Source organism: Magnolia sinica, chromosome 17 (assembly GCF_029962835.1).
Source record: "Magnolia sinica isolate HGM2019 chromosome 17, MsV1, whole genome shotgun sequence".
Taxonomy (NCBI): domain Eukaryota; kingdom Viridiplantae; phylum Streptophyta; class Magnoliopsida; order Magnoliales; family Magnoliaceae; genus Magnolia; species Magnolia sinica.
In genome coordinates this window covers 18,517,630-18,539,698 of record NC_080589.1, presented here as the reverse complement: position 1 = coordinate 18,539,698, position 22,069 = coordinate 18,517,630, and the positions used below count along the sequence as shown (strand labels likewise).

At 41.8% G+C, this 22,069-nt stretch overlaps 2 protein-coding genes across 5 annotated transcripts; one reads left to right on the top strand and one right to left on the bottom strand.

Moving 5' to 3' along the window:
- The first annotated feature begins 1,031 nt into the window (after nucleotides 1-1,031).
- Nucleotides 1,032-6,489, top strand: LOC131231666 (uncharacterized). Of its 2 annotated transcripts, XM_058227940.1 has the most exons (4): nucleotides 1,032-1,147; nucleotides 1,433-1,736; nucleotides 5,365-5,424; nucleotides 5,605-6,489. In XM_058227940.1, the coding sequence occupies exons 1-4, from the start codon at nucleotides 1,126-1,128 to the stop codon at nucleotides 6,263-6,265; spliced, it is 1,047 nt and encodes a 348-aa protein (XP_058083923.1). In that variant the 5' UTR covers nucleotides 1,032-1,125; the 3' UTR covers nucleotides 6,266-6,489. The 2 variants fall into 2 exon arrangements, with proteins under 2 accessions (XP_058083923.1, XP_058083922.1); XM_058227939.1 differs by lacking the exons at nucleotides 1,032-1,147; nucleotides 1,433-1,736 and having other exon boundaries at nucleotides 4,829-5,424.
- LOC131231665 (divinyl chlorophyllide a 8-vinyl-reductase, chloroplastic) lies at nucleotides 3,553-13,582 on the bottom strand. Of its 3 annotated transcripts, XM_058227938.1 has the most exons (3): nucleotides 11,940-13,582; nucleotides 3,793-3,999; nucleotides 3,553-3,616 (listed from the first exon to the last, which is right to left on the bottom strand). In XM_058227938.1, the coding sequence occupies exon 1, from the start codon at nucleotides 13,536-13,538 to the stop codon at nucleotides 12,144-12,146; it is 1,395 nt and encodes a 464-aa protein (XP_058083921.1). In that variant the 5' UTR covers nucleotides 13,539-13,582; the 3' UTR covers nucleotides 3,553-3,616; nucleotides 3,793-3,999; nucleotides 11,940-12,143. The 3 variants fall into 3 exon arrangements, 2 of the variants coding, with proteins under 2 accessions (XP_058083921.1, XP_058083920.1); XR_009164497.1 differs by lacking the exon at nucleotides 11,940-13,582 and adding an exon at nucleotides 4,626-4,793 and having other exon boundaries at nucleotides 3,553-3,999; XM_058227937.1 differs by having other exon boundaries at nucleotides 3,553-3,999.
- Between the last annotated feature and the right edge of the window lie 8,487 nt (nucleotides 13,583-22,069).

The following is a 22,069-nucleotide window of genomic DNA, read 5'->3' as shown; positions in this document are numbered from 1 at the left end:
AGAGAGAGAGAGAGAGAGAGAGAGAGGAAGCTTGTGGAAGGGAGGTTATGCTCGTAGAAGTGATCTACTGTGCACTCGACATCTTAGCGCTTCTACGTCCTCGTGATCGGTGAGATCTCCTGTTTTTCTTTTATTTTATTATTGTTTATCTACTCCTGCGTGAGTGACGAAGGTTGTAACATTCTATTTCATAGTGGATTGTTGATATGGACGAGGTCCCGTGGTTTTTACCTTTTTGAGAGTTTTCCACGTAAAAATCTCTTGTGTTGTGTGGTCTGTGCTTTGATTTATTTCATTATTTTATTATCCCATAATTCTGGTTTGTCTTAGGAAGCTAGATCCTAAGGGCCTGTTTGGGCAGTGGGATTAGAAGGGATTAGGTGGGATGGGATTCGTCTCGTTCCGTGCCAATTCCACTCCTTGTTTGGGAAGAAATGGAAAAGCTTGGAATTACATTAAATGGAGTTGCATTGTCTCGTGCCAATTTCACTCAATGTTAGCAAGTTGTGTAGGTCCCACCATGATGTGTGGGCTATATCCACACCGTCCACCCATTTATCGAGATTATTTTAGAGCATGCGCCAAAAAATCAGGTAAATCTAAAGCTCAAGTGAACCCCACCATAGAAAGCAACGGGGATTGAATACTTATCGTTAAAAACTTCTTTGGGGCCACATAAGTTTTGGATCTACCTCATTTTTAGGCCCATACCATAAAATGAGGTTACAAAACAAATGAACGGTTTAGATATAACACATGTCTGTTATTCTCAGTAATTTCAAATGATGGTGGGTATATCCATTCAATGTACCACCGTATTATCAACAAAGCAGGGCATTCAGAACAGAGACAATCCTTTTTGGGAATCCCATCCCACCTAATCCCTTCTAATCCCACCGTCCAAACAGGCCCTAAGGTTTTGTGCAAGGCCCCCAACACCGTCATGCGCCATCAGCCACTTGTTGCAGTGAATCCGATCCTTTGCCCAGACCATTTCATCGGTGGGCCGCACTTCAAAGAATCTTGAGTTAAAAGACAGACTCCTATATAAGGAGAAGCAACGCTTTGGACTTGCTTATCAGCAACAAGCAATTGCATACTTCTCCAGAGCTCCTGAAATCATCGATGGCCAGCTACGATTTCACGAGTAGAGGAAGCACCACCTATGGGAAGGGAAGGCTGGGCAGCAGGGTCCCAGCCCCCAACAGCACGGATCCAGGCAGCGTTGCCAAATCGGAGAGACCTCGGGATCATGTGCGCAGACCCGTCATTGTGAATGCCGACGGTACGACGACGCCTGGCATAGAGATCTTGCCTCAACAAAACCAAAAACAGAAAGAGCCGGACAACGTCGTTAGCAAGACCGATAGGGAAGCGGAACGTGTGTATGCGCCTTTAGCAGCAGCGCACGGACACACCTCTGCTGCCCACAATGGACGGAGTAAGCCCGTAGGCCAGCTGGTGGACAAAGCAAACCCATTCAACGAAGTTAGCAGCAACGTCCAAACCGCATCCACCTGGACAGGTTTCCCAAGCAGCATGTTTCAGCACCAGACACCCAACAGCTATGGCGGTAACACTAGCACCAATGCATGGGGTAGGCCAAGTAGTGGGACATACGACACCAACACAAATAGGTGGAGTAGGCCGGGTGATGGGACATATCGTTCCGGCACTGATGGTTGGAGCAAGCTACATGGGGGGACCTACGACACTGGCAGCAACGGGTTGAGTAGGTCAGGTGACGGGACCCACGACGTGAATAATGGTTGGGGTAAGCCTAACCACGTGAGCTGGGCCACCCCAACCAGCTACAAAATCCCACCCACTAAAACAACAAATGATGTAGATTCTGCAGTTGATTATTTGAGAGAGTCAATCAGTCCTCAATCTATTACCATGGCCCCACGGCAGCGCCAGTTCTCAGCATCATCCCCCACTTACCCCACAAGAGAGACTGTTCTAGAAACGATCGACAGCAGAGAAGCATCCCGGAGGTACGGCAACTCAACAGCATCACCTCAAACTATCCAAGAAATCTACTCGACAACCATAGACAGCAGAGAGGCTGCACGAAAGTACAGTGGCTCGTTCGTCTGAGAAAGGAATGTCCAAGTTATATACAATGGCAGATGGTTCAAGGAGAATTATATAAACCGTTTTGGTTTATATGCTTCATTAGAGCTCTCTTAATCTACCAGTTTTTCTTTTTTTTCTATCTATATCTTTTTTAAAGTTCTGTTTTTGTTTGATGAACTGTCGATCTTAATTAAGTGCATAAAACATATATGTATGTGTTTTCATGCTAATAAAGAAGTATTTGGAGTAATGGGTTTTGAATATGGACGTGCCGGAAGTGTGGACCCAAGCTGTAACATGAGTTACATGACCGCATAGGTGCCCATGGATTGACGGGTTATGAACCTACAGTGTCCCAATGCAGTTAGCTTTGATATAGAACTCCTATTACGGATTATAGTTGTTATCGCTGGAGATCTCTGCCAACTCAGCTAGGAGATGAGTTATCCCGAGTTTCATCCAGAACTCCAAACGAGAGTCTCAACTAGGTTGCTCTACAATCACAATTGAATTTTCCAAAAGGGATGTCACTTTGATAAACCAAACAAGATATCGGATATTAGTTAAGGGCTCATTTGGATTCTAAGAAACTTGAGAAATGGATTTCTGTTTCCAGTTTTCTAAATCTTGGGAATGGATTTCCATTTATTGTATTTGCATATGTGAACAAGGTTGTCGGTAAAAATTGCTGCTTTGCGTGCCATAAAGGCTGTTACGTAAAGGTAACAGCGGCAACCATTACACATTACGGGGTTGCAACGGCCATTAAGAAAAAAATGACCCATAACCAGCCGTTATGCCCCCGTAAAGCCTGTAATAGGCACCTCTAACGATTCATTACAGTGCTGATACAAGTTTTTCAGGTTGTTTTTTCAATATAGAAAAAAGGGCGATTGTAAAGGCCATTATGAGGTCCGTAACAGCTGTCATAGCCCGTATCGTAAAGCTAATGACGGTGGCCATTATGGCCACCGTTACTGTTACGGAATACCTTGCTTTGGATGATGCCTTTTGGACAACCTTTTCCTTAAAGGTGTTCTGCAGGAGCATCTATAGAAGAAGTTTTGGATCAGGTTAATATTTTTGTACTTTCAGTTCATACCGATGGGAATGACCTTACGAACAGTTTGGATGGCATAAAAACATCATGGTGGACCGCAGGAAGGTTTCAACAATAGGCATTGAATGCCCACCTTTTCCTGTGTGCGGTCCACTTGAGTTTTGGATCTGCTTCATTTTTTGGCTCATGCCCTACCATGAGCTGCAAAAACAAACGAGGTGGATTTCTCACAAATATCACAGTGGGCCCCGCTTAGCTTCCCATCATAGGAACCGGTCGCAGGCAATCTGCGTCTGCCAAATATGCACCATTAACTGCTTGTTTCCTACCATTGGTTTGAACCCCACCAATAGGATGACTAAGATCATCCAACGGTCACCTTTTTTATAAAATTTAAGGAAAAAAAAAAAAACAAACCTTGGGCTATCCACATTAGGTTTGGTAGCAAGATTAGGATGGTCCTGATCAAAACACACCCTGCAACATACACAGATCATAAGCATTAGCCGACCCATTGGGACCCACATGGTGAGATGGTCCTATGACCAAACCGTCCATGTTCAATACTATTCTATTAGGGACATCTCAAGGAATCTGACCATTACTATGTGAAAATGAATTCATAACATTAAAGAAGATTTTCAATGGTTTACATTCAACCTAGTAGAGTCAGGATCGTCATTGAAGTGTGAGTACGGGACCATCGATCGCCTACGATAACACCATGAAGATGGAAGGTTCAGTTAGGCCATTTCAGCCCAATGGAACAACAGGTGCTAGCGATCAGAGTCGTGATTGAAGCAAGCACCATTCGAGCTCTAACGGCTTTAGGCCGGATTTACTCCAAGTAAAAGTCAGTCCTAAAATTCAAGTGGTTAAACAGAGCAGTTTTCATTCAATAGAGAAATAATAATAATAATAATAATCCGTCCCGCAGTGTGGAAGCAACGTCCCGATTCGCTCTGCCACCGATGGAAATGTAAAAGAAATTCTCATGACTTTATTCCATTGGAAAAGCACATGTAGATTCTCAGAAGCAATCTTCGATGGCGTTAGTCTTCCCACCACCATATAGGCTCAAATGGTATTCACCGCCGAATACCTAACACACAACAAGTGGGGCAGTAGATCCAAACTGTCCATCCAGTGTCCCCAATCCATGATGGCTATGGTTGAAATTGCACCATATGGGTGGCCTCTACCCATCACTCTTCCTTGAATGCTGGTGTTTAAAAGTTCACTTCTGAGTTCCTACCATCCATTTGAAGGCCACAAATCAGGATTCGACAATTGTACATCCATGTGATTACATTGATCATCCACAGATAGGATGGATGGTCTGGATCGATTGCCCCACTTGGCATTTGTCTGGCATTGGGTGAGAAAAGCCACTTACACCTCCAGTGCTGGAGGAATGACAGCCTTATCTTTGCTGGGATGGATTCCAGTAAAAAAGAGTAAATGAAGACTTGTTTAAGCAGAATACCACAAGTTGAAGGGACCCATCATGCACCATCAGCCACTTGTTACAGAGAATCCGATCCCTTGCCCAGACCATTTCAGTGGTGGGCCGCACTTCAAAGAATCTTGAGGGAAAAGACAGACTCCTATATAAGTAGAAGCAACGCTTCGGACTTGCTTACCAGCAACAAGCAATTGCATAGTTCTCCAGAGCTCCTGAAATCATCGATGGCCAGCTACGATTTCACGGATAGAGGGAGCACCACCTTTGGGAAGGGAAGGCTGGGCAGCAGGGTCCCAGCATGGGACACCCCCAACAGCACGGATCTAGGCAACGTTACCAAATCGGAGAGACCTCAGGATCATGTGTGCAGGCCCGTGATTGTCAATGCTGACGGTACGATGACGCCTGGCATAGTGTTCTTACCTCAACAAAACCAACAACAAAAAGAGACGGACAGCCTCGTTAGCAAGATCGATAAGGAAGCGGAACATGTGTATGCGCCTTTAGCAGCAGCGCACGGACACACCTCTGCTGCCCACAATGGACGGAGTAAGCCCGTAGGCCAGCTGGTGGACAAAGCAAACCCATTCAACGAAGCTAGCAGCAACGTCCAAACAGCATCCACCCGGACAGGTTTCTCGAGCGGCATGTTTCAGCGCCAGACACCCAACAGCTATGGCGGTACCAATCACACTAGCACCAATGCATGGGGTAGGCCGAGTGGTGGGACATACGACACCATCACAAATGGGTGGAGTAGGTCGGGTGATGGGACATATCGTTCCGGCACTGATGGTTGGAGCAAGCTAGATGGGGGCACCTACGACACTGGCAGCAACAGGTCGAGTAGGTCAGGCGACGGGACCTACGACGCTGGCAACAAGGGGTGGGGTAGGTCAGGTGATAGGACCTACGACACTGGCAGCAAGGGTTGGAGTAGGTCAGGTGACAGGACCTACGACACTGGCAGCAACGGGTCAAGTAGGTCAGGTGACGGGACCTACGACACTGGCAGCAACGGGTGGGGTAGGTCAGGTGACAGGACCTACGACACTGGCAGCAAGGGTTGGAGTAGGTCAGGTGACAAGACCTACGACACTGGCAGCAACGGCTGGAGTAGGTCAGGTGATAGGACCTACGACACTGGCAGCACTGGGTGGAGTAGGTCCGGTGATGGGAGCTACGAAAGTGGCACAAATGGATGGGGTAAGCCCACTAGTGGTACCTATGACACCAGAGCCAGTGGTTGGGGCAAGCCGGGTGGCACAACCTTACACCAAACAAACTTCAACGGCTCTCGCGGAAGATATGAATCAGCAACAAATAATGGTTGGGGTAAGCCTAACCACGTGAGCTGGGCCACCCCAACCAGCTATGAAATCCCACCCACTAAAACAACAAATGATGTAGATTCTGCAGTTGATTATTTGAGAGAGTCCATCGGTCCTCAATCTATTACCATGGCCCCACGGCAGGGCCGGTTCTCGGCATCGTCCCCCACTTACCCAACAAGGGAGACTGTTCTAGAAACGATCGACAGCAGGGAAGCTTCCCGGAGGTACGGAAACTCAACAGCATCACCTCAGACTATCCAAGAAATCTACTCGACAACTATAGACAGCAGAGAGGCCGCACGAAAGTACAGTGGCTCGTTCGTCTGAAAAAGGAATGTCGAGTTATATACAATGGCAGATGGTTCAAGGAGAATTATATAAATCGTTTTGGTTTATATGCTTCATTAGAGCTGTCTTAATCTACCAGTTTTTCTTTTTTATCTTTATCTTTTTTAAAGTTCTGTTTTTGTTTGATGAACTGTCGATCTTAATTAAGTGCGTAAAACATATATGTACATGCTTTCATGCTAGTAAAGAAGTATTTGGAGTAATGGGTTTTGAATATGGACGTGCCGGAAGTGTGGACCCAAGCTGTAACATGAGTTACATGACCGCATAGGTCCCCATGGAATGACGGGTTATGAACCTACAGTGTCCCAATGCAGTTAGCTTTGATATAAAACTCCTATTATGGATTATAGTTGTTATCACTGGAGATCTCTGCCAACTCAGCCAGGAGATGAGTTATCCCGAGTTTCATCCAGAACTCAGAACAAGAATCTCAACTAGGTTGCTCTACAATCACAATTGAATTTTCCAAAAGGGATATCATTTTGATAAACCGAACAAGATGTCGGATATTGGTTAAGGGCTCATTTGGATTCTAAGAAACTTGAGAAATGGATTTCTGTTTCCAGTTTTCTAAATCTTGGGAATGGATTTCCATTTATTGTATTTGCATATGTGAACAAGGTTGTCCATAAAAATTGCTGCTTTGTGTTTGGATCATGGTGTGCCATAAAGGCTGTTACGTAAAGGTAACAGCGGCAATCATTACACGGTACAGGGTCCTAATGGCCGTTAGGAAAAAATGACCCGTAACGAGCCGTTACGCCCCTGTAAAGCCCGTAACAGCCGCCTCTAACTATTCATTACGGGGCTGATACAAGTTTTTCAGGTTTTTTTTCAATATAAAAAAAGGGCGATCGTAAAGGCCATCACGAGGTCCGTAACAGCCATTATAGCCCGTATCGTAAAGCTAATGACGGTGGCCATTATGGCCACCATTACTGTTATGGAGTACCTTGCTTTGGATGATGCCTCTTGGACAACCTTTTCCTTAAAGGTGTTCTGCAAGAGCACCTATAGAAGAAGCGAGTAGAGACTAGCAGCACATATACCAATATGGGACGCGTGTGGAATTGTTGGTTGACATGATCTAGAAAAGAGGCATCCAAATCCCAAACAGGTGTGTTCTTTGAAAATGTGCAGACTGTTAATCACTTGATTCTCCATTGCCCTTTCGTCCATGCAATTAGGGCATCCTCTCTAAGTGGGTTTGTTGTTGAGTAGATTATGAATGAGATGAGTTGTGATGTCATGCAGGGCTGGGGCAGTGGGCCCATCAGATCTAAAGGCAAAGTTCTTTGCTCTAGTTCCTTCTAATGGTCTTGAGGGAACTATGGCCTGAAAGAAACACTTACACTTTTGAGAATGAAGACTGGTCAGTCCAAGTACTCACTAGAAAAATTAAAGATATCATTATTGTATGGGCCCTGAATGACAAATTCTTCAAAGATGTCTGTGCATTTGTCAAAAAACAAGCACGACAAAGGCCTACCAGGATGGTAAGGGCCTATAAGGTCAATTTTGGAGACGCCACTAGCCTTTTCCAAGTATAAATTCAAGGATAGGCTAGAACCCTTGTTTATTGCCCAACAATCAAGGGAGTGATTCTCTTGATTTTTGGGGACTGGACTCTGATATGGCCTATTCACCAAGTTTCTGTGAAAGGACCACAGTTGTGGAGTAGAGAAGGTGTTAGGCACCCTATTCCACCCGTGATATAGAAGTCCCTACTCAAGGAGAATGGCTTGGTTGGTTCCCAAAAAGTGAACAAGAAGAAGAAAATAGATAGTTGGAGGGCTAGAAGAATAATTGAGGAAGAGAGTGGGAGTAATGTGGTAAAGGATCTCTGTCTTGGTCTTCTTCTCCTTGTGGGTTTGATGGATTGGTCTTCTCTTCAAGATGTGCTTGAACTTGGATTAGAGCTCCATAAAGGTTCTTCAAGATCTTGCAATGAGGGTGGTCTTGCCTTGCTTGCTTCTTTTAGGAGAAATGATGGAGGAAGAAGAACAAAGGAACCCTTCTACCCAAAAGTTTCCAGAGCCTTGGCTTGACACTGCAAGGTACTCTTTGGCCTTGATTGAGAAGAGCTTCCCAAGCTCTTAGCCCTTGTCTCAAACTCTCCTTCTCCATTAGGAATCACTGATTTTTGGCAAGTATGGGACTTCTTATTCTAGAGGGAGTTGTAGGAAAAAAAATTTGAGAGGCAAGACCGCTCTCTTGTAGCAAGGTTGTGATTTGAAGAAAGATTGGAGGTACTCTTAAGAGGTAGGAAATCATGGATAATTGACAAGTGGTAGGATCTTGGAGGTTGATTGGAAGGTTTGATGCTAATTTATAGAGCATTGAGGAGTAATTGGGCTTAGGGAAGGTTCTAAGAGGTTCTAGAGGCTTTGAGAGTGACTGGCTAGGATTAAGACACTTGTAAGTATTTCATGGCTTGGCAAGGAGTAGTTTTGGGATTTCATTGGCTTAGTCAGGGAGTAGTTTTGTTAAAAGATGGTAGCTTAAGGGCAAACTAAGATTTTTAAGGATATTTTCGTGAAAATTGGGTTAATAGGTAAAAGGAATTTGATTTTCGGTTTTGGATTTCCATATGAGGACATATACGTCATTTTCAAAAATGTTTCCTGCACAGTCCAGCACACACACCTCAGTTTTTTATTGGGTCTTAGTAATCAAGTATCAGAATTGGATGATCTATAGCTTGGTTGGAAAGGGAATTTGATACGCTAACTAATGATTTTGGTTTAAAGGGTAAAATCCTAAGGGTTAGGAAGATATGGGGTCCACGAGTTAAGTCGATTTTTCAATCTTTGACGGTCAACTGATAACAAGCAGTGTCCGGTATTTCAATCATAACTTCAGCCTGCATATTGGACTGAGTTGAAATTAGGCTAATTGGAAGGTAATTTGATGGGCTACAAGATGGACTTATTGATCAAAGAAATGGGACAACATAAGACCAAAACATTGGGGACCACAAGCATATAATTGCTGAAATGTGGATAAGCCTAAAAAGCGGAAAAAGTTTTTCTGCATCCAAGAAAATCACACAAAAAAATAAAAGGGTGATGGCCCCAAACCTAGGCTAGGCTGGGTCCCACACCTCTTGAATTTTCCATGTCCTTCCGCTTGGTTTGAGAGGGTTTTAGTGAGGTTTTGGGCTGAATCCAGGCTTAGGTTGTGATTGGGCTTGGGCTTGGGCTTGGGCTTAGAGGTGAATACTTAGAGAAATTCTGCAAGTTCTTCATAAGGAAATTCAAGATTCTCTCCACTAGTCAAATACTCTTGTTGAGTTGGGTGTCTACAGAATGGTACTCCATCCGATGAATGGTCACTTAGGGCCAGTTTGGATACCACCAAATAAGTTACTTTTTCCACTTATAGCAGTAGATAAGTAACTTATTTCAGATAAGTTTGGTTTATGATTAGTTATAAGTAACTTTTTTACTTAAAATTACTTAATCACTTCAGTTAATTTTTGTTTTTTTTGCTTATCTACTTTTCATAAGTTGCTGAAGAGAGGCATCAGGAGAGACAGAAGAGAGGAGAAGCTGACAAGTATGTTGTTTACCAAACATACTTATCTGCTTAATAAGTAGAAACTAAGATAAGCTACTTGAGGCATAAGTAGCTTATCTTGAATCGCTGGCGATCCAAACGCCCCCTTAAAGTCTATAGCAGTTAAAGTAGGGAGGGGGACAAGGCAGGGATAGGCGGGCTGCTTTTCAACCCCAAGGCAGATATTTAGGGGGCATTTGGATCGTAAGTTGCTTAAGATAAGCAACTTATGTCATAAGTAGCTTATCTTAGTTTCTACTTATTAAGAAGATACGTATGTTTAGTAAACAACATACTTATCAGCTTCTCCTCTCTTTCGTCTCTCTTGATGCCTCTTCAACAACCTATGAAAAGTAGAAAAGCTAAAAAAAATTAACTGAAGTGATTAAGTACTTTTAAGTAAAAAAGTTACTTGTAACTAATCATAAACCAAAGTTACTTATCTGAAATAAGTCACTTATCTACTGCTGTAAGTAGAAAAAGTAACTTATTTGGTGGTATACAAACAGGCCCTTAGTGGCCTCTTTGGGCCCCGTCAAGGCTATCCGCCCAACCCAGGCTTCAGCAATGGCACTTAGAAGAACTCTGGGATTCATCCACACTCACTTTTGGGCCTATCAAAATCAATATCGAAGTTGCCAACCTGACAGGTTCAAATTCCGATGTTTTCAAGGAAATTAGAACCTTGTTCTCTAGGCTAACCACTTGACTTGCCAGAGGTGTATTGGATGGGAATGACCCTATCAATTCTCTCACTGATGCCGAGGCGTTTGGGCCTTTTCTGTACTTTTGAAACTCTATTTTCCTCGGTTACTTCCAATGTATTTTATTGAGAGAGAGAGAGAGAGAGGAGGATGACGAGCATTTTCAGCTCTCTCTCTCTCTCTCTCTCTCTCTCTCTCTCTCTGGCTTCTCGTATTTAAAGCGATTCGTGTATCTACTCCAATGAAACTATTGTTTTGTACCATTATGGGCGAAGATCCGGGTAAGATATGCACTTCTTCAGGAATGAAAAATAAAAATAAAAAATCATTCTACTTTCGTTTGGTATTTCAGCCTAAATTCTTTTGCCCCTCAATACTCGATCAAATCCTCTTTTTTGAGGATTGAATTGACCTCTATGGGAGGAGGAGGAGAAGAAGTAATTGGGATCATCATCTATTCCAGTTGTGGCTGTTGTAGTTTTGAGGGAGGCAACTTGCTAAAGCTTTATTTTCAGCAGTAGATGTAACTGGGATTGGGATTGAATATGTGACCCTCTATCGTTGAGTACCATCAAGCTGCAGGCTTGACTCCGAGCACTGAATGACATCAGTTGTCTTCTATTCTGGTTATGGTATTGGTATGCATTCTACATTGTATAGCATGGTAACATGTTCTACAACACCCAATTCCTACAATCTAATAACAATGCCATGCATTGAGTTCTCGTAAAAGCAAGGTCATTTCATAAGGCCATGTTTGGATGCTCATTTGATTTGAACAGCAATAACTTCAATTCAGTAAGGGCCCATTTGGAAGCATTTCCGCAAAAGGGTTTTCACACCCGGTTTTTTCGATGGACTCAACAAAAACCAATTCTCAGCTTTTTAGTACTTGTTTTGCCGAGCAGGGGATGAGACGGGGTTTGCGGAAGTGCATCCAAATGCACAACACAATCTGGGGCTTTGTTCAAAATGCCAATTAGGTGTCAAACAACCCTTTTGAGGGTGCATCTAAACGGGCTCTAGAATGCAAATGCCCATATTGGGGAGCTAGCCCCACCCACTCCAAAATTGAAACTACTACCATCTCACATCCAACTTTAAATCGCATTGAATTGCAGTGATGGGCTTGTACATCGTTGTAAATGACAATGGTGTCTACTGTGCTGAATAGGGTCATTGCGAATTAGTTCAATTGAGCATCCAAACATGCCATAGAAGCTCATACAATCAATTCGAATGTACAAAATCAATTCAAACTACTCAGTTCATACAGAATGACGTCATAATTTTACACACTGAATTTTTACAAACACATTGTATCGCAGCTCTAGCAAAATAGCAATTCAATCAGCTCCAAGGAAAAAAAGAAAGAAAGAATAGCATACCACAAAGCAACGCAAGTTACAAACCCATTGATTGAAGAAACATTCTCGTCGTTAAGCGTCCCACCAGCGAAAAATGAAGAACAAACTACAGCGGGCTGCCCCAAATCTCCCCTATCTCATCCACGCCAATTAAACCAATCGAGCTGGCATCTTGACATTGTTTTCGCATTTACAAACACTTCCAAACCATAACAAAAGGCAGGACTAGAATATCGACTGCTCACCCAATTCCTGGCCAGCCATTCCTTCCCTGATCACCTTCTCAAAGAAATCTTCCAATGTATCTTTTCCATAGGTCGGAGTCTTCTCCGCACTATACTCACCAGTCTCTGGATCCACAACCAACATACTCTCAGCTGCATAATACCTCCCGATCTTCCCAAACTCAGCCGCATCCTCCATTACCGGGAAGATCTTCACGAGGAAATCAAGAAGCCCAATCGCAAAATCCATCACACCAATTGGCACTTTCAAGAACTTGGGCTCTTTCCCAAGTAGCCTAAACAGCATCTCCCCCTGTTCCAATGGCGTCAAAGCCTTCCCCGGTCCGCCAATTGGCAGGATCTTGCAGATCTTATCCTCCCCCAAAACACAATCTGCGATGAACGACGCCAAATCCTCCTCACTGATTGGCTTGCAAGTGCACAACCGTCCATCCCCAAACATCACATACGGCTTGCCATCCTTAACCAGCTCCACCTGCCCACCCAAGCTCTTGAAGAACGCAGTGGGCCGCACTATGCTATATGTGAAATCCCCACCCTTGGCTTCCTCCATCAATTCAGCCTCGAATTTCAGCTTCGCACGCTGAAATTCGAGCAACGGCTTCTGCACGCAGATCGCCGACAGAAGGACAAAATGCGCCACGCCATACTTCCGGCCTACAACGAGGCTGTTCCTTGTCGCCTCATAGTCAATCTTCCATGAGTCCTTGACACCACCAGACCGGCTGGCAAGGCACGACACGACGACGTCGATTGTGCGGGCCCCACAGAATTCGGCCAGCGACTCCTCGAGAGCCGCCGTGTCGGTCACATCGGAGAAACAGACAATCGATCCCTGCAGTTCTTGGAGGGTGTCTTCCTTGCTGCTCCGGCCCCGGATACCGCTTCGCCCGCGGGCCACAGAGATCACATTGAAACCACGGCGGACCAACTCCTTGACTACGAACCGTCCAATGTAGCCGGTGGACCCCACCACAAGGATGGTGATGTCTTTTGGGTCCTTTGCACGGAACGAAGGGGCGGAATTTGGGGCCGTTGAAACTTTGATGGGATTTAGACCATAGCGGATGTTTGGTTGTGGTGGAGAATAGATAGAGTAAGGATTCGATATACTATAGCGGATGGTTAGTTGTGGTAGAGAAGAGATAGGGTGAGGATTTGGTCTACTATAGCGAATGGTTGGTTGTGGTAGAGAAGAGATAGGGTGAGAATTTGTTATACTGTAGCGAATGGTTGATTGTGGTAGAGAAGAGACGCGGTGAGGACTTGGTATACTACAGCGGATTGTTGGTTGTGGTAGTGATGGGAGGTGGGGATTTATTATACTATAGCGGGTGATTGGCTGTGGTAGACAATGGTGGGGATAGAGAGACATTTTCCAGCTTCTGGAATTCTGGGAGGGATTTTGGAGGAGAGGGGTTATGGGTTTTGATGAGTTATATGATACTCGACCGAGGATATGGGGGTGTACTCGGGTGTTCATATTGTACATGTGGGACCCACTGGTTTCCGTTGTCTGGACCGTTGGTGTGATGGGTCCCACACAATGGAGATATCCTGCAATACCAATATCGTGCCTTTTCTTTCAGTTTTATGTTGGTCGTTGATGGTTTCTCATCTTGACCGTTGATTTCAAAGGTTGTGATTGTGATATTGATGAGACTTTTGGATCAGAGAACAATCCAATGTGGGTGAATGGACCAATGGTTCGGATCAGGGAAAGTGGGCCCCACTTGTACAAAATGAGAAGCGGAGAAAGGAGCGGATTAGGTGCGGCCACAGCCTCACCCAAGATAGTGCGGCACTCTCCGTGGGGCCCACTTTGATGTATGTATTGTCAATCCACACCGTCCATACGTTTTGGAAGATTATTTTAGAGCATGAACCCAAAAACGAAGAAGACAACAATCTCAGATGGACGTAGAAAACATTGGACATTGACTATTAAAAACTTCTCGTGGGACACAAAATTTTTGGATGAAGCTGATATTTTATTTTTCCGTTCATCATGCTAGTATGACATTATGACATTATCAACAGGTTGGATGGCAGATAAACATTACGATAGGCCCTAGGAAGTTTTTTAATGGTGAGGCGTTCAATAACCACCTTTTCTTCTAGTATAGTCCACCTGAGATTTGGCTCATTTCAATTTTCAGCTCCTGGCCTTCAATGATCTGTAAAAAAACGGATGGACGGCGTAGATAGAAAATAAATTTATGAATGTGGGCCCCACGTTAAGGGATGCACCGTTTTGGGTGTAGCCGGGGCCGCACCTAACCGCTCCCAGTGTGGGGAGCATTGGCGGGAATGTAGAGAAGGGATGAGGGATAGAAGTGGGCTTGTCGGGTTTGTTTTGTGGTTGCGGCAGGCTACTCTATCACGAGAGAATCTGAATGGTTATAGATAGAAAATTGTACCCGCGCGGGTGAGACGTACGCAGGGGCTTCTACGCACGTGCCAATATATAATGCGTGTAAAAGATCCATCACATTCATCAGGTCATGAGAGCTTTGAGAATTGCTCCACTCAAAAATCAGGTTGGTCTTCGTATCAAATAGACGTCAATAGCATGTTGAATATCAACCATTGGTCATATTTTCGAGCTGATCTCTTTCCTCATCCAAGAATAGCTGGCTTGATGAGTGGGCCAGTCTGATCTTTTGACCCGTGGATCTAGTACTCATTCTTCCTCGTTGGCAAGTGTGCGACAAAGGCGTGACGTCCATCTATATAGCGAGCTGGAGATTTGCTCGCCGCACACGCGATTTTTAGTATAATAGCCCTAGATGTGTTGTCAGCAAAATATTGACCAATTTCTCAAGGACTCATCTTTTAACCCCTCAGATGACATTTTGCATTTACACACACACAACTCGCGATAACTTTTCTAACAACTCATCGTACATGATTTGACTACAAAATCTGAATGGGCATAATTTTTACTTTTATCGGAAACTTTAGTGTGACATGAAAAATGAAAACAACTTCCATCCTTAATTTGCATTTCTCTTTTTCATGGCCCATCAGAATTTTACATTAGAGCCAAATTTTTTTCCTTGAGGTTTCGTGGGATTCTACGTCACATGGACCCTTCGAAAACCACATTCACATATACTTCCACATTTTTATTAATATAATTCAAAATTCACAAACACATTCACATGACTTTTCATATTTCCATTCATACAATTTAGCATTTAACATTCATAATTCACATCCACATGCAGCCCTACATTTGCATTCATATAATTCAACATTCACAACCACATCCATATGCACACCGCATAAATCAATATTCATATACATCCACATCTACACGCACTTCAACAGTTTTACACAACATAATTCAAAATTTACAACCAATGCACTTCTAAGTCCACATTCCTACAAATCTACTTTCACATCCACTTCTATATCCACATTCACATCTACATCTACATCCATATGCACTTGCATATTTTAATTCATATAACTCAACATTCACATCCACATACACTTTCACTTTCTCATTCATTCAATTTAAAATTCATATGCACTTCCATATCAACAACCACATCTGCATTTGTATTTATACAATTCAACATTCATAACCACAACTACATTCTTATTCTGGGTGGGCATTGAGCCAAGTCGAGTCGAGGTGGGCCAAGCTCGGCTTGGCTTGTCCATGGTGTACTCGAGCTCGAGCTCAGCCTCGAGCTCAACATTGAAGCTTGGCTTGTTTGCCAAAGCTGTCGAGTCGATTTTGAGTCAAGCTAGTGGTTCGAGTCGAGTCGAGCTCGAGCTTGTTCGTATCATCATATGTTAAGTTATTAAAATTTTAGCTAAAAAATATAAATTAAATGTCTCATATGCTAATGTCATGTTATTAAGACAAATGATAAACCTATAGATTCTATCAATATCATACCACAAAAACATAATTTGTCCTCAACAATCAACATCAACATCAATTCGAAATAGTTAAAATTTAAAATATATCAAAAACTATAAATCCGTTCATGAAATTTGAAAATTTATAAAGCTTTCATTCCTTCAAGCATTCGGGCCCACGTTTTCAATTTCATTGCCTTCTTTATACTCTTCAGCATCGAAAGTGATACCGCCCTAAACTGGATGCAACTAATCTTGCTTACATATTAGTGCTTCAACTGTATTCGAGGTGAGTGAGCTTCAATACTTGCTAACTACCCTTCTGCCAGTGCTGAAAGCTGATTCTGATGCCACGGTCTAAATTAGAATTGATAAAATGTCTCGTGCCATCAATGAAAGTCTAGTGTATTCACGAGTTCAAGACTTTCACCATTGCAAAACATCGAAATCATTATCTTTTATCCTTATGACCGGTTCCTTTAGATACTTGTTCACTTCGGATTCAATTTTCTGCATCTCCATTTCTTCTTCGTATAAAAAAGACATAAAGTTACAAAGTCGCTCGCCCGTAGTAAAAGAACTATCCGCAGTTTAAGAAGTACCTATTATACTAGATGTTTTAGCCGAATTATCAACATATGATGCGAAGAGCTTTTCAATTGCAGCATTAATAATGGCGGTCTCCACTGAAACTCTTTTGGAACTGGAATAAAGTGATCTGAAAATAAATCTAACCATTGCCATCTTGTATCATGGATCTAGGACAACTGTAATGGACATTAACAAGTGACATTCGGCCCAATACTTATCAAATTTCAAATGCATTCTTAGAACCATCGCTTTTAAAAATTGCGGACCTTCAACAGCACATTTTTTAAGCACGTTCATAATGAAAATAATTTCAGGAAGAAATTAATTTGCCGTAGGATACTTATTTCTTGAAAAAAATTCGCGCAGTCGTAAAAAACTTTAAGAAACTAATGAACATCTTCAGCTTTCTTCCAATCTTCATCACTTGGCACGTATGCGTATATTTTATAGCGCGCCGAAGTTTAGGGAATGCAGTTTTAAATTGTAAAGTCGTATCCAACGTTTCATAAGTGGAATTCCAGTAAGTGCAGACATCTAATTTCAACTGCTGTTTAGATTTCAAATCTAAACATTGGATTATATCATTCCACGTACTCAGTCTTGAAGGTGACCCCCTTATATATTTAATATTATCTCGTATGTTTGCAATCGTTGAATCAATTGCTTTCAGCCCTTTTTGCACAATCAAGTTGAGTATGTGAGCACAACATCTAGCTTGAAATATTTTACCTTCGAAGAGTAAATTTCCAGCAGCCCTGAACTAAGTACGTAAAAAAGAAATCAACGTATCGTTGGACGAGACATTATCTAAAGTAATTAAAGAAATTTTCTTTTCAATGCCCCACTTAACAAGGTAGTTGTAAATGCAATCGGACAGTACCACACCGGTATGAGGAGGACGAACATGGCGGCAATTTAAAATCCTCTTTCATAGTTTCCAATCCACATTAACGAAGTGTGCGGTCAATGACATATATCCCTTTCTCTGATTCAAAACCGTCCACATATCCGATGTCAAACTTATTCTGGATACGGATTCCAGAAGAGCTTTCAAGTTAGTTTTTTCAACAACATACATCTTCATGCACTCTTTTTTCATAGTAAATCGAGAGGCCTTCTCACATCTGGGATTTAGAAATTTACAAAATTTCATGAAAACCTTACTTTCTACCATGCTGAATAGCTTCTCATTGACTATCACTAACCTCGTAAACCACTCATTCAGTTTATCCGGGTCATACTTTTACATTGAGAGTGCAGCTTTAGAGTTGTCATCTTCAGAAATAGTAAATGAAAGCAGTTGTTGGACTCAACCATTCAATGTTCTTAGTCTCTTCACACAGTTATCTAGATGCCTCTAATAGTGATTTATAGAAGAACCAGAATGCTTCCTGTAAAGAGTCTTACAAAACTTGCATCTAATCTTCATAGAACCATCTGGTTGCGTGATCTCCTCAAAAGATTCTCATACTGTCGATCTTCTTTTCCCTTTTACAGAACTTGAAGTTGTTTCAACTTTTTTCTCTAATTTTTCTTTATCCACAGAAAAAGGAGAATTGATTGACGCACCAGGGCAATGAATACTTGGGTTTTCTTCAGTAGTCATCTAAAAATCAAAAGATAACAAGAGTAGGGTAAAATCAAGGATTTTATAGGTTGAAGGAATCAGTTAACGACATTTATACGTATATATAAATATATATTACAAATAATATCGGACCCCTCCATAAACTGCAAGATACAAGTGTCTCAAATAATCCCTTAATAAATAAATCCACCGGGATACATACATATACATAACTATAAATTGTCTGTAATTGTCTCAATTTTTTTTACTAATTGTTTCTAAATATCTTATTCCTAGTTATCTTTATCTAGAGGTGCTAATTGTCTCTATCCCATTCGGTAACATACCATGAACTGTCCCCATACAATTTACATGTGAGCCAAAATTTCGACAGCACCTCCCTATATTATCTAGATATATGTAAAATTCAATACTAATTAGTTGCCACACCCACATGTAATCCATTACACATGTAGTGGAAACTAACTAGTAAAGAACCACATATCCAGAGAAAATATAGGGAAACACTACTGAAATTCCAACCACATGTAAATTGAATGAGGACAACCTAAGTACATGGTATGGTGCCGAACTTTTTAAAATGGGGCAATTTAGGAATTCATAAAGAACAAGTATTTTCGGTAGAATGATTGTACTTGTTCAATATAAATTCTTAAATGGGGGGTATATTGCTAAAGCACTAGGTGACCTAAATATTAATTAACAACATCAGATCACAAGTAATCATAAGCATCCAATATGACAATATGTAAAGAACAATTATCAAAATATATAAGAAACAGTTTATCCATAAAACTACAACTCTACAAGAAGATAATTTTTAAGAACAAATAAGAAGGTAGTGCCCACAATCATTGACATACAATATTTTAGTTAAGTTACAATAATTTAGTAGGAAAGTTAAGTCCATACGAGTACAACTACAAGTCTACAACTACAACTCTACAAGTTTATAAGATTACAACTAAAAACCTTAATATATCAAAGTTAATTTTACTACTCTAGGTCAGATCCATAATTTTCGTCATCCAAGCTCGAACTAGTGGTACTATTCTCTCCAATATGATCATTAACCTCCCATGAATCAAAAGGTTGGGAGACTATTTCACTATGCTCTTGTATAGATTCAACTAATTTTTTATGAGCTGATCTATATGGAATACCCAAGTTCTTGTAGAATGAGGTGAGTTTGGAAATAAATTTTGATGACTTCTTGCTTGTCGAGCTCGGTCTTGCTTTTGTGTCATGTTGTCAAGGAGTACATCATTGATATCTTGATGCATCTACCTCTTCCTTGCTCAATTTCAAGGATAATTGTAATTGCTCTTCTTTTAGTCTTCTTAATCTAACTGCATTCTCTTCTTCCTCTTCCCTACTTATTCTCTTCACCTTCTTTATTTCAGAATCTTCATTGATTAGAATGGGTCTATTCTTGTATATCTGATGGCTAGTTGTATTCAGTGTGGGGGAGGGAGTAGAAGGCTTCTTGTTAGAGTCTACAAGAGCCTGGTATAAAAATTATATCTCCTCTGATTCTTTGGGACATGGTTTTGCATCTCTCCCCTACCTAATAAGTGTAGTCTAAGCCAATTTGTTTTGTTAACAAATCTGGCCCCACACAATTTACATTGGATTTTCATTTTTCCAAAAGTTAGGGAGTACACTTCAGATCCATAATCCAAAATATCGGTAGATGGATCATTTGAAGACATTGCTTGCTGCATACCATTTATAAACAAAGCATATTTCAGAGCTACAGAAGTTTTATATAAGGATACTCATTTAATATGGGTTATAATAAAGTATAGATTGAAATCTACGACAAGTGTTAAGTGAAAAATGGAGGGACTTCTTGTTTTGCTTCTTGTTTTACTTGTTAGCTTGTCATAAAAAATAAACTAGATACTATTTAATTAGTTGGACTTCTTTTATTTTCTATTTGAATGAGTTTGTAAACTCCATGAGAATTATTTTTTTTTAATGTTTATGCAATTTAGAAACAGACAGCTATTTGGGATGCTAGGACAAGGAAGTAATGCTGCATATAGTATTTTGTAGTTCGTGAGAACTGTATCGAAAAATCTTGGAGTTGTGTTAGCAACTTTTAGAATTTTGACAATTACGATCTCTAAAATACAAATCATTGGGTTCAAGCTTTACAAAGTAAACAAGTTCCTGATAATAATTTTTGACGAGGAAAGGCACTTTAAACCAATGAAGTATGTTGTTGTTGGTTTGAACTTGTGATAAATAAACAACAACAATCAAAATCACAGTTGAGGAGAATATCTTGAGCCAGCAGGGTGACCCCAATAATCAAGCAGATCCAACATGTGAATTTGGAGATTTTTGGATTGGTTGTCCTTGCTTTTTATGGCAGGGCCCACTGCATTATGTATATGCCATCTCACTTGTGCATTACATGATCCACACCATAATGAAGGGATTCCCCCAAAATAGTGCCTATACAATATCATTAGCTAGGACACACCATAAAACAATGTACAATCATTCAAAAACCACTGCCAAATTCACATGGTGGTCCATTTAACAGTTGGATGGCCTTGATTAGGTGTCCAAATTTCATGGACAGGTTGGATGCCAAAAGTAGAATCTTGTAAGCCCACCCTCCGTCCAACCTTAGTCACGATTCAACATATTGGGCCTCAATGTGAGGTTTGTGGGCCCCATCTTGGATGGAACATTAGATGAGCTTACTCATATGATCCATCTTAGCCGCCCCCACTAGGGATCAATACCAAGACCTCGAGTGTTGAAACGAGGTATCTCCACTCAGTCTCAGTTGAGCTATGGATCTGGGTGTTGGTTCAGAGCTTAAAACATTATGATTTAGGCAGTTTCAATCAGTCATTAGGATCGGACTGCATTTGCAGATCGGGCTGCATGATTAAATCAAGAAAGAGGAAAAGAAAAAGAAGAAGAAGCAGACGCACTCACCTTGTCAGGTGAGATCGGGCAGCATTCAGGGCGTCGGGCAGGCAATCCTAGGCCGTAGGTGGTGGTGACCCACCTTTATTTGATGTTGGTCGAGCGGGCGTGCGGCATGCAGCGGGCTGGGTGGGGTAGGGTTAGAGAAGAAAGGGAGAGCAAGAAAGGGAAAGGGAGGCAGCAGCCGTGCAGGTGGGGTAGGGTTTTACTTTTAAATTATATATATATATAATATTTAAAAAATTATAAATATCTATATCTAATCGAGTCGAGTCGAGCTTGAGTTCGAGATTCGAGTCGAGTCGAGTTAAAATCCCCCCTGGTCGAACTCGGCTCGAACTCAACTCGAGCTAGGAGAATGTAGATTGACTCGGCCCGACTCAGCCATTCAAGCCGAGTCAATCCGAGCTGACTCAAGTCGAGTCGACCGAGTTAATCGAGCTATCTTGACTCGTGAACAGCCCTAATTCATATGCACATTCATTTAACATTCACAAAAATGGTGCCCAAGTGGGATCCACATTGCTTAAGTGGGATCAACACTAGCCAAAGGGGATCCAAAGTGCCCATGTGCAATCCATAGTGGCCACCTTTCAAAAAAAAAGCATTGCAAAAAATAAAATGAAATCTTACCTTTAACCATTATATGAGTTGCACTCACTTGAAGAAAAACTTGAAATAAATCGCTGGAATGAAAAAAGGCTTCAAATGTCACTGAAATGTCACTCTCTAGGAGAAAAGCTCCAAAATGTCATCGAAATGAAGGGAATGTCACTGTTAACATGCTGGCATATTGCCGAAGTGGGTCCGAAGGAAGTGGAAGCAATGGTCTTAATCGCTTTTTTTAGTGGTCTCCTCTCTCGAATTGGTGGTGGTCTCTTCTCTCTTAAAAAAAAAGCTAT

Excerpts from the sequence above, each read along its gene's own strand:
- LOC131231666 (XM_058227939.1), top strand. The coding sequence starts at position 4,829 with ATGGCCAGCTACGATTTCACGGATAGAGGGAGCACCACCTTTGGGAAG. Across the intron at positions 5,425-5,604 it reads AGCAAGCTAGATGGGGGCAC|CTACGACACTGGCAGCAACG; the intron begins CTACGACACTGG and ends AGGTGACGGGAC.
- LOC131231665 (XM_058227937.1), bottom strand. The coding sequence starts at position 13,538 with ATGTCTCTCTATCCCCACCATTGTCTACCACAGCCAATCACCCGCTAT.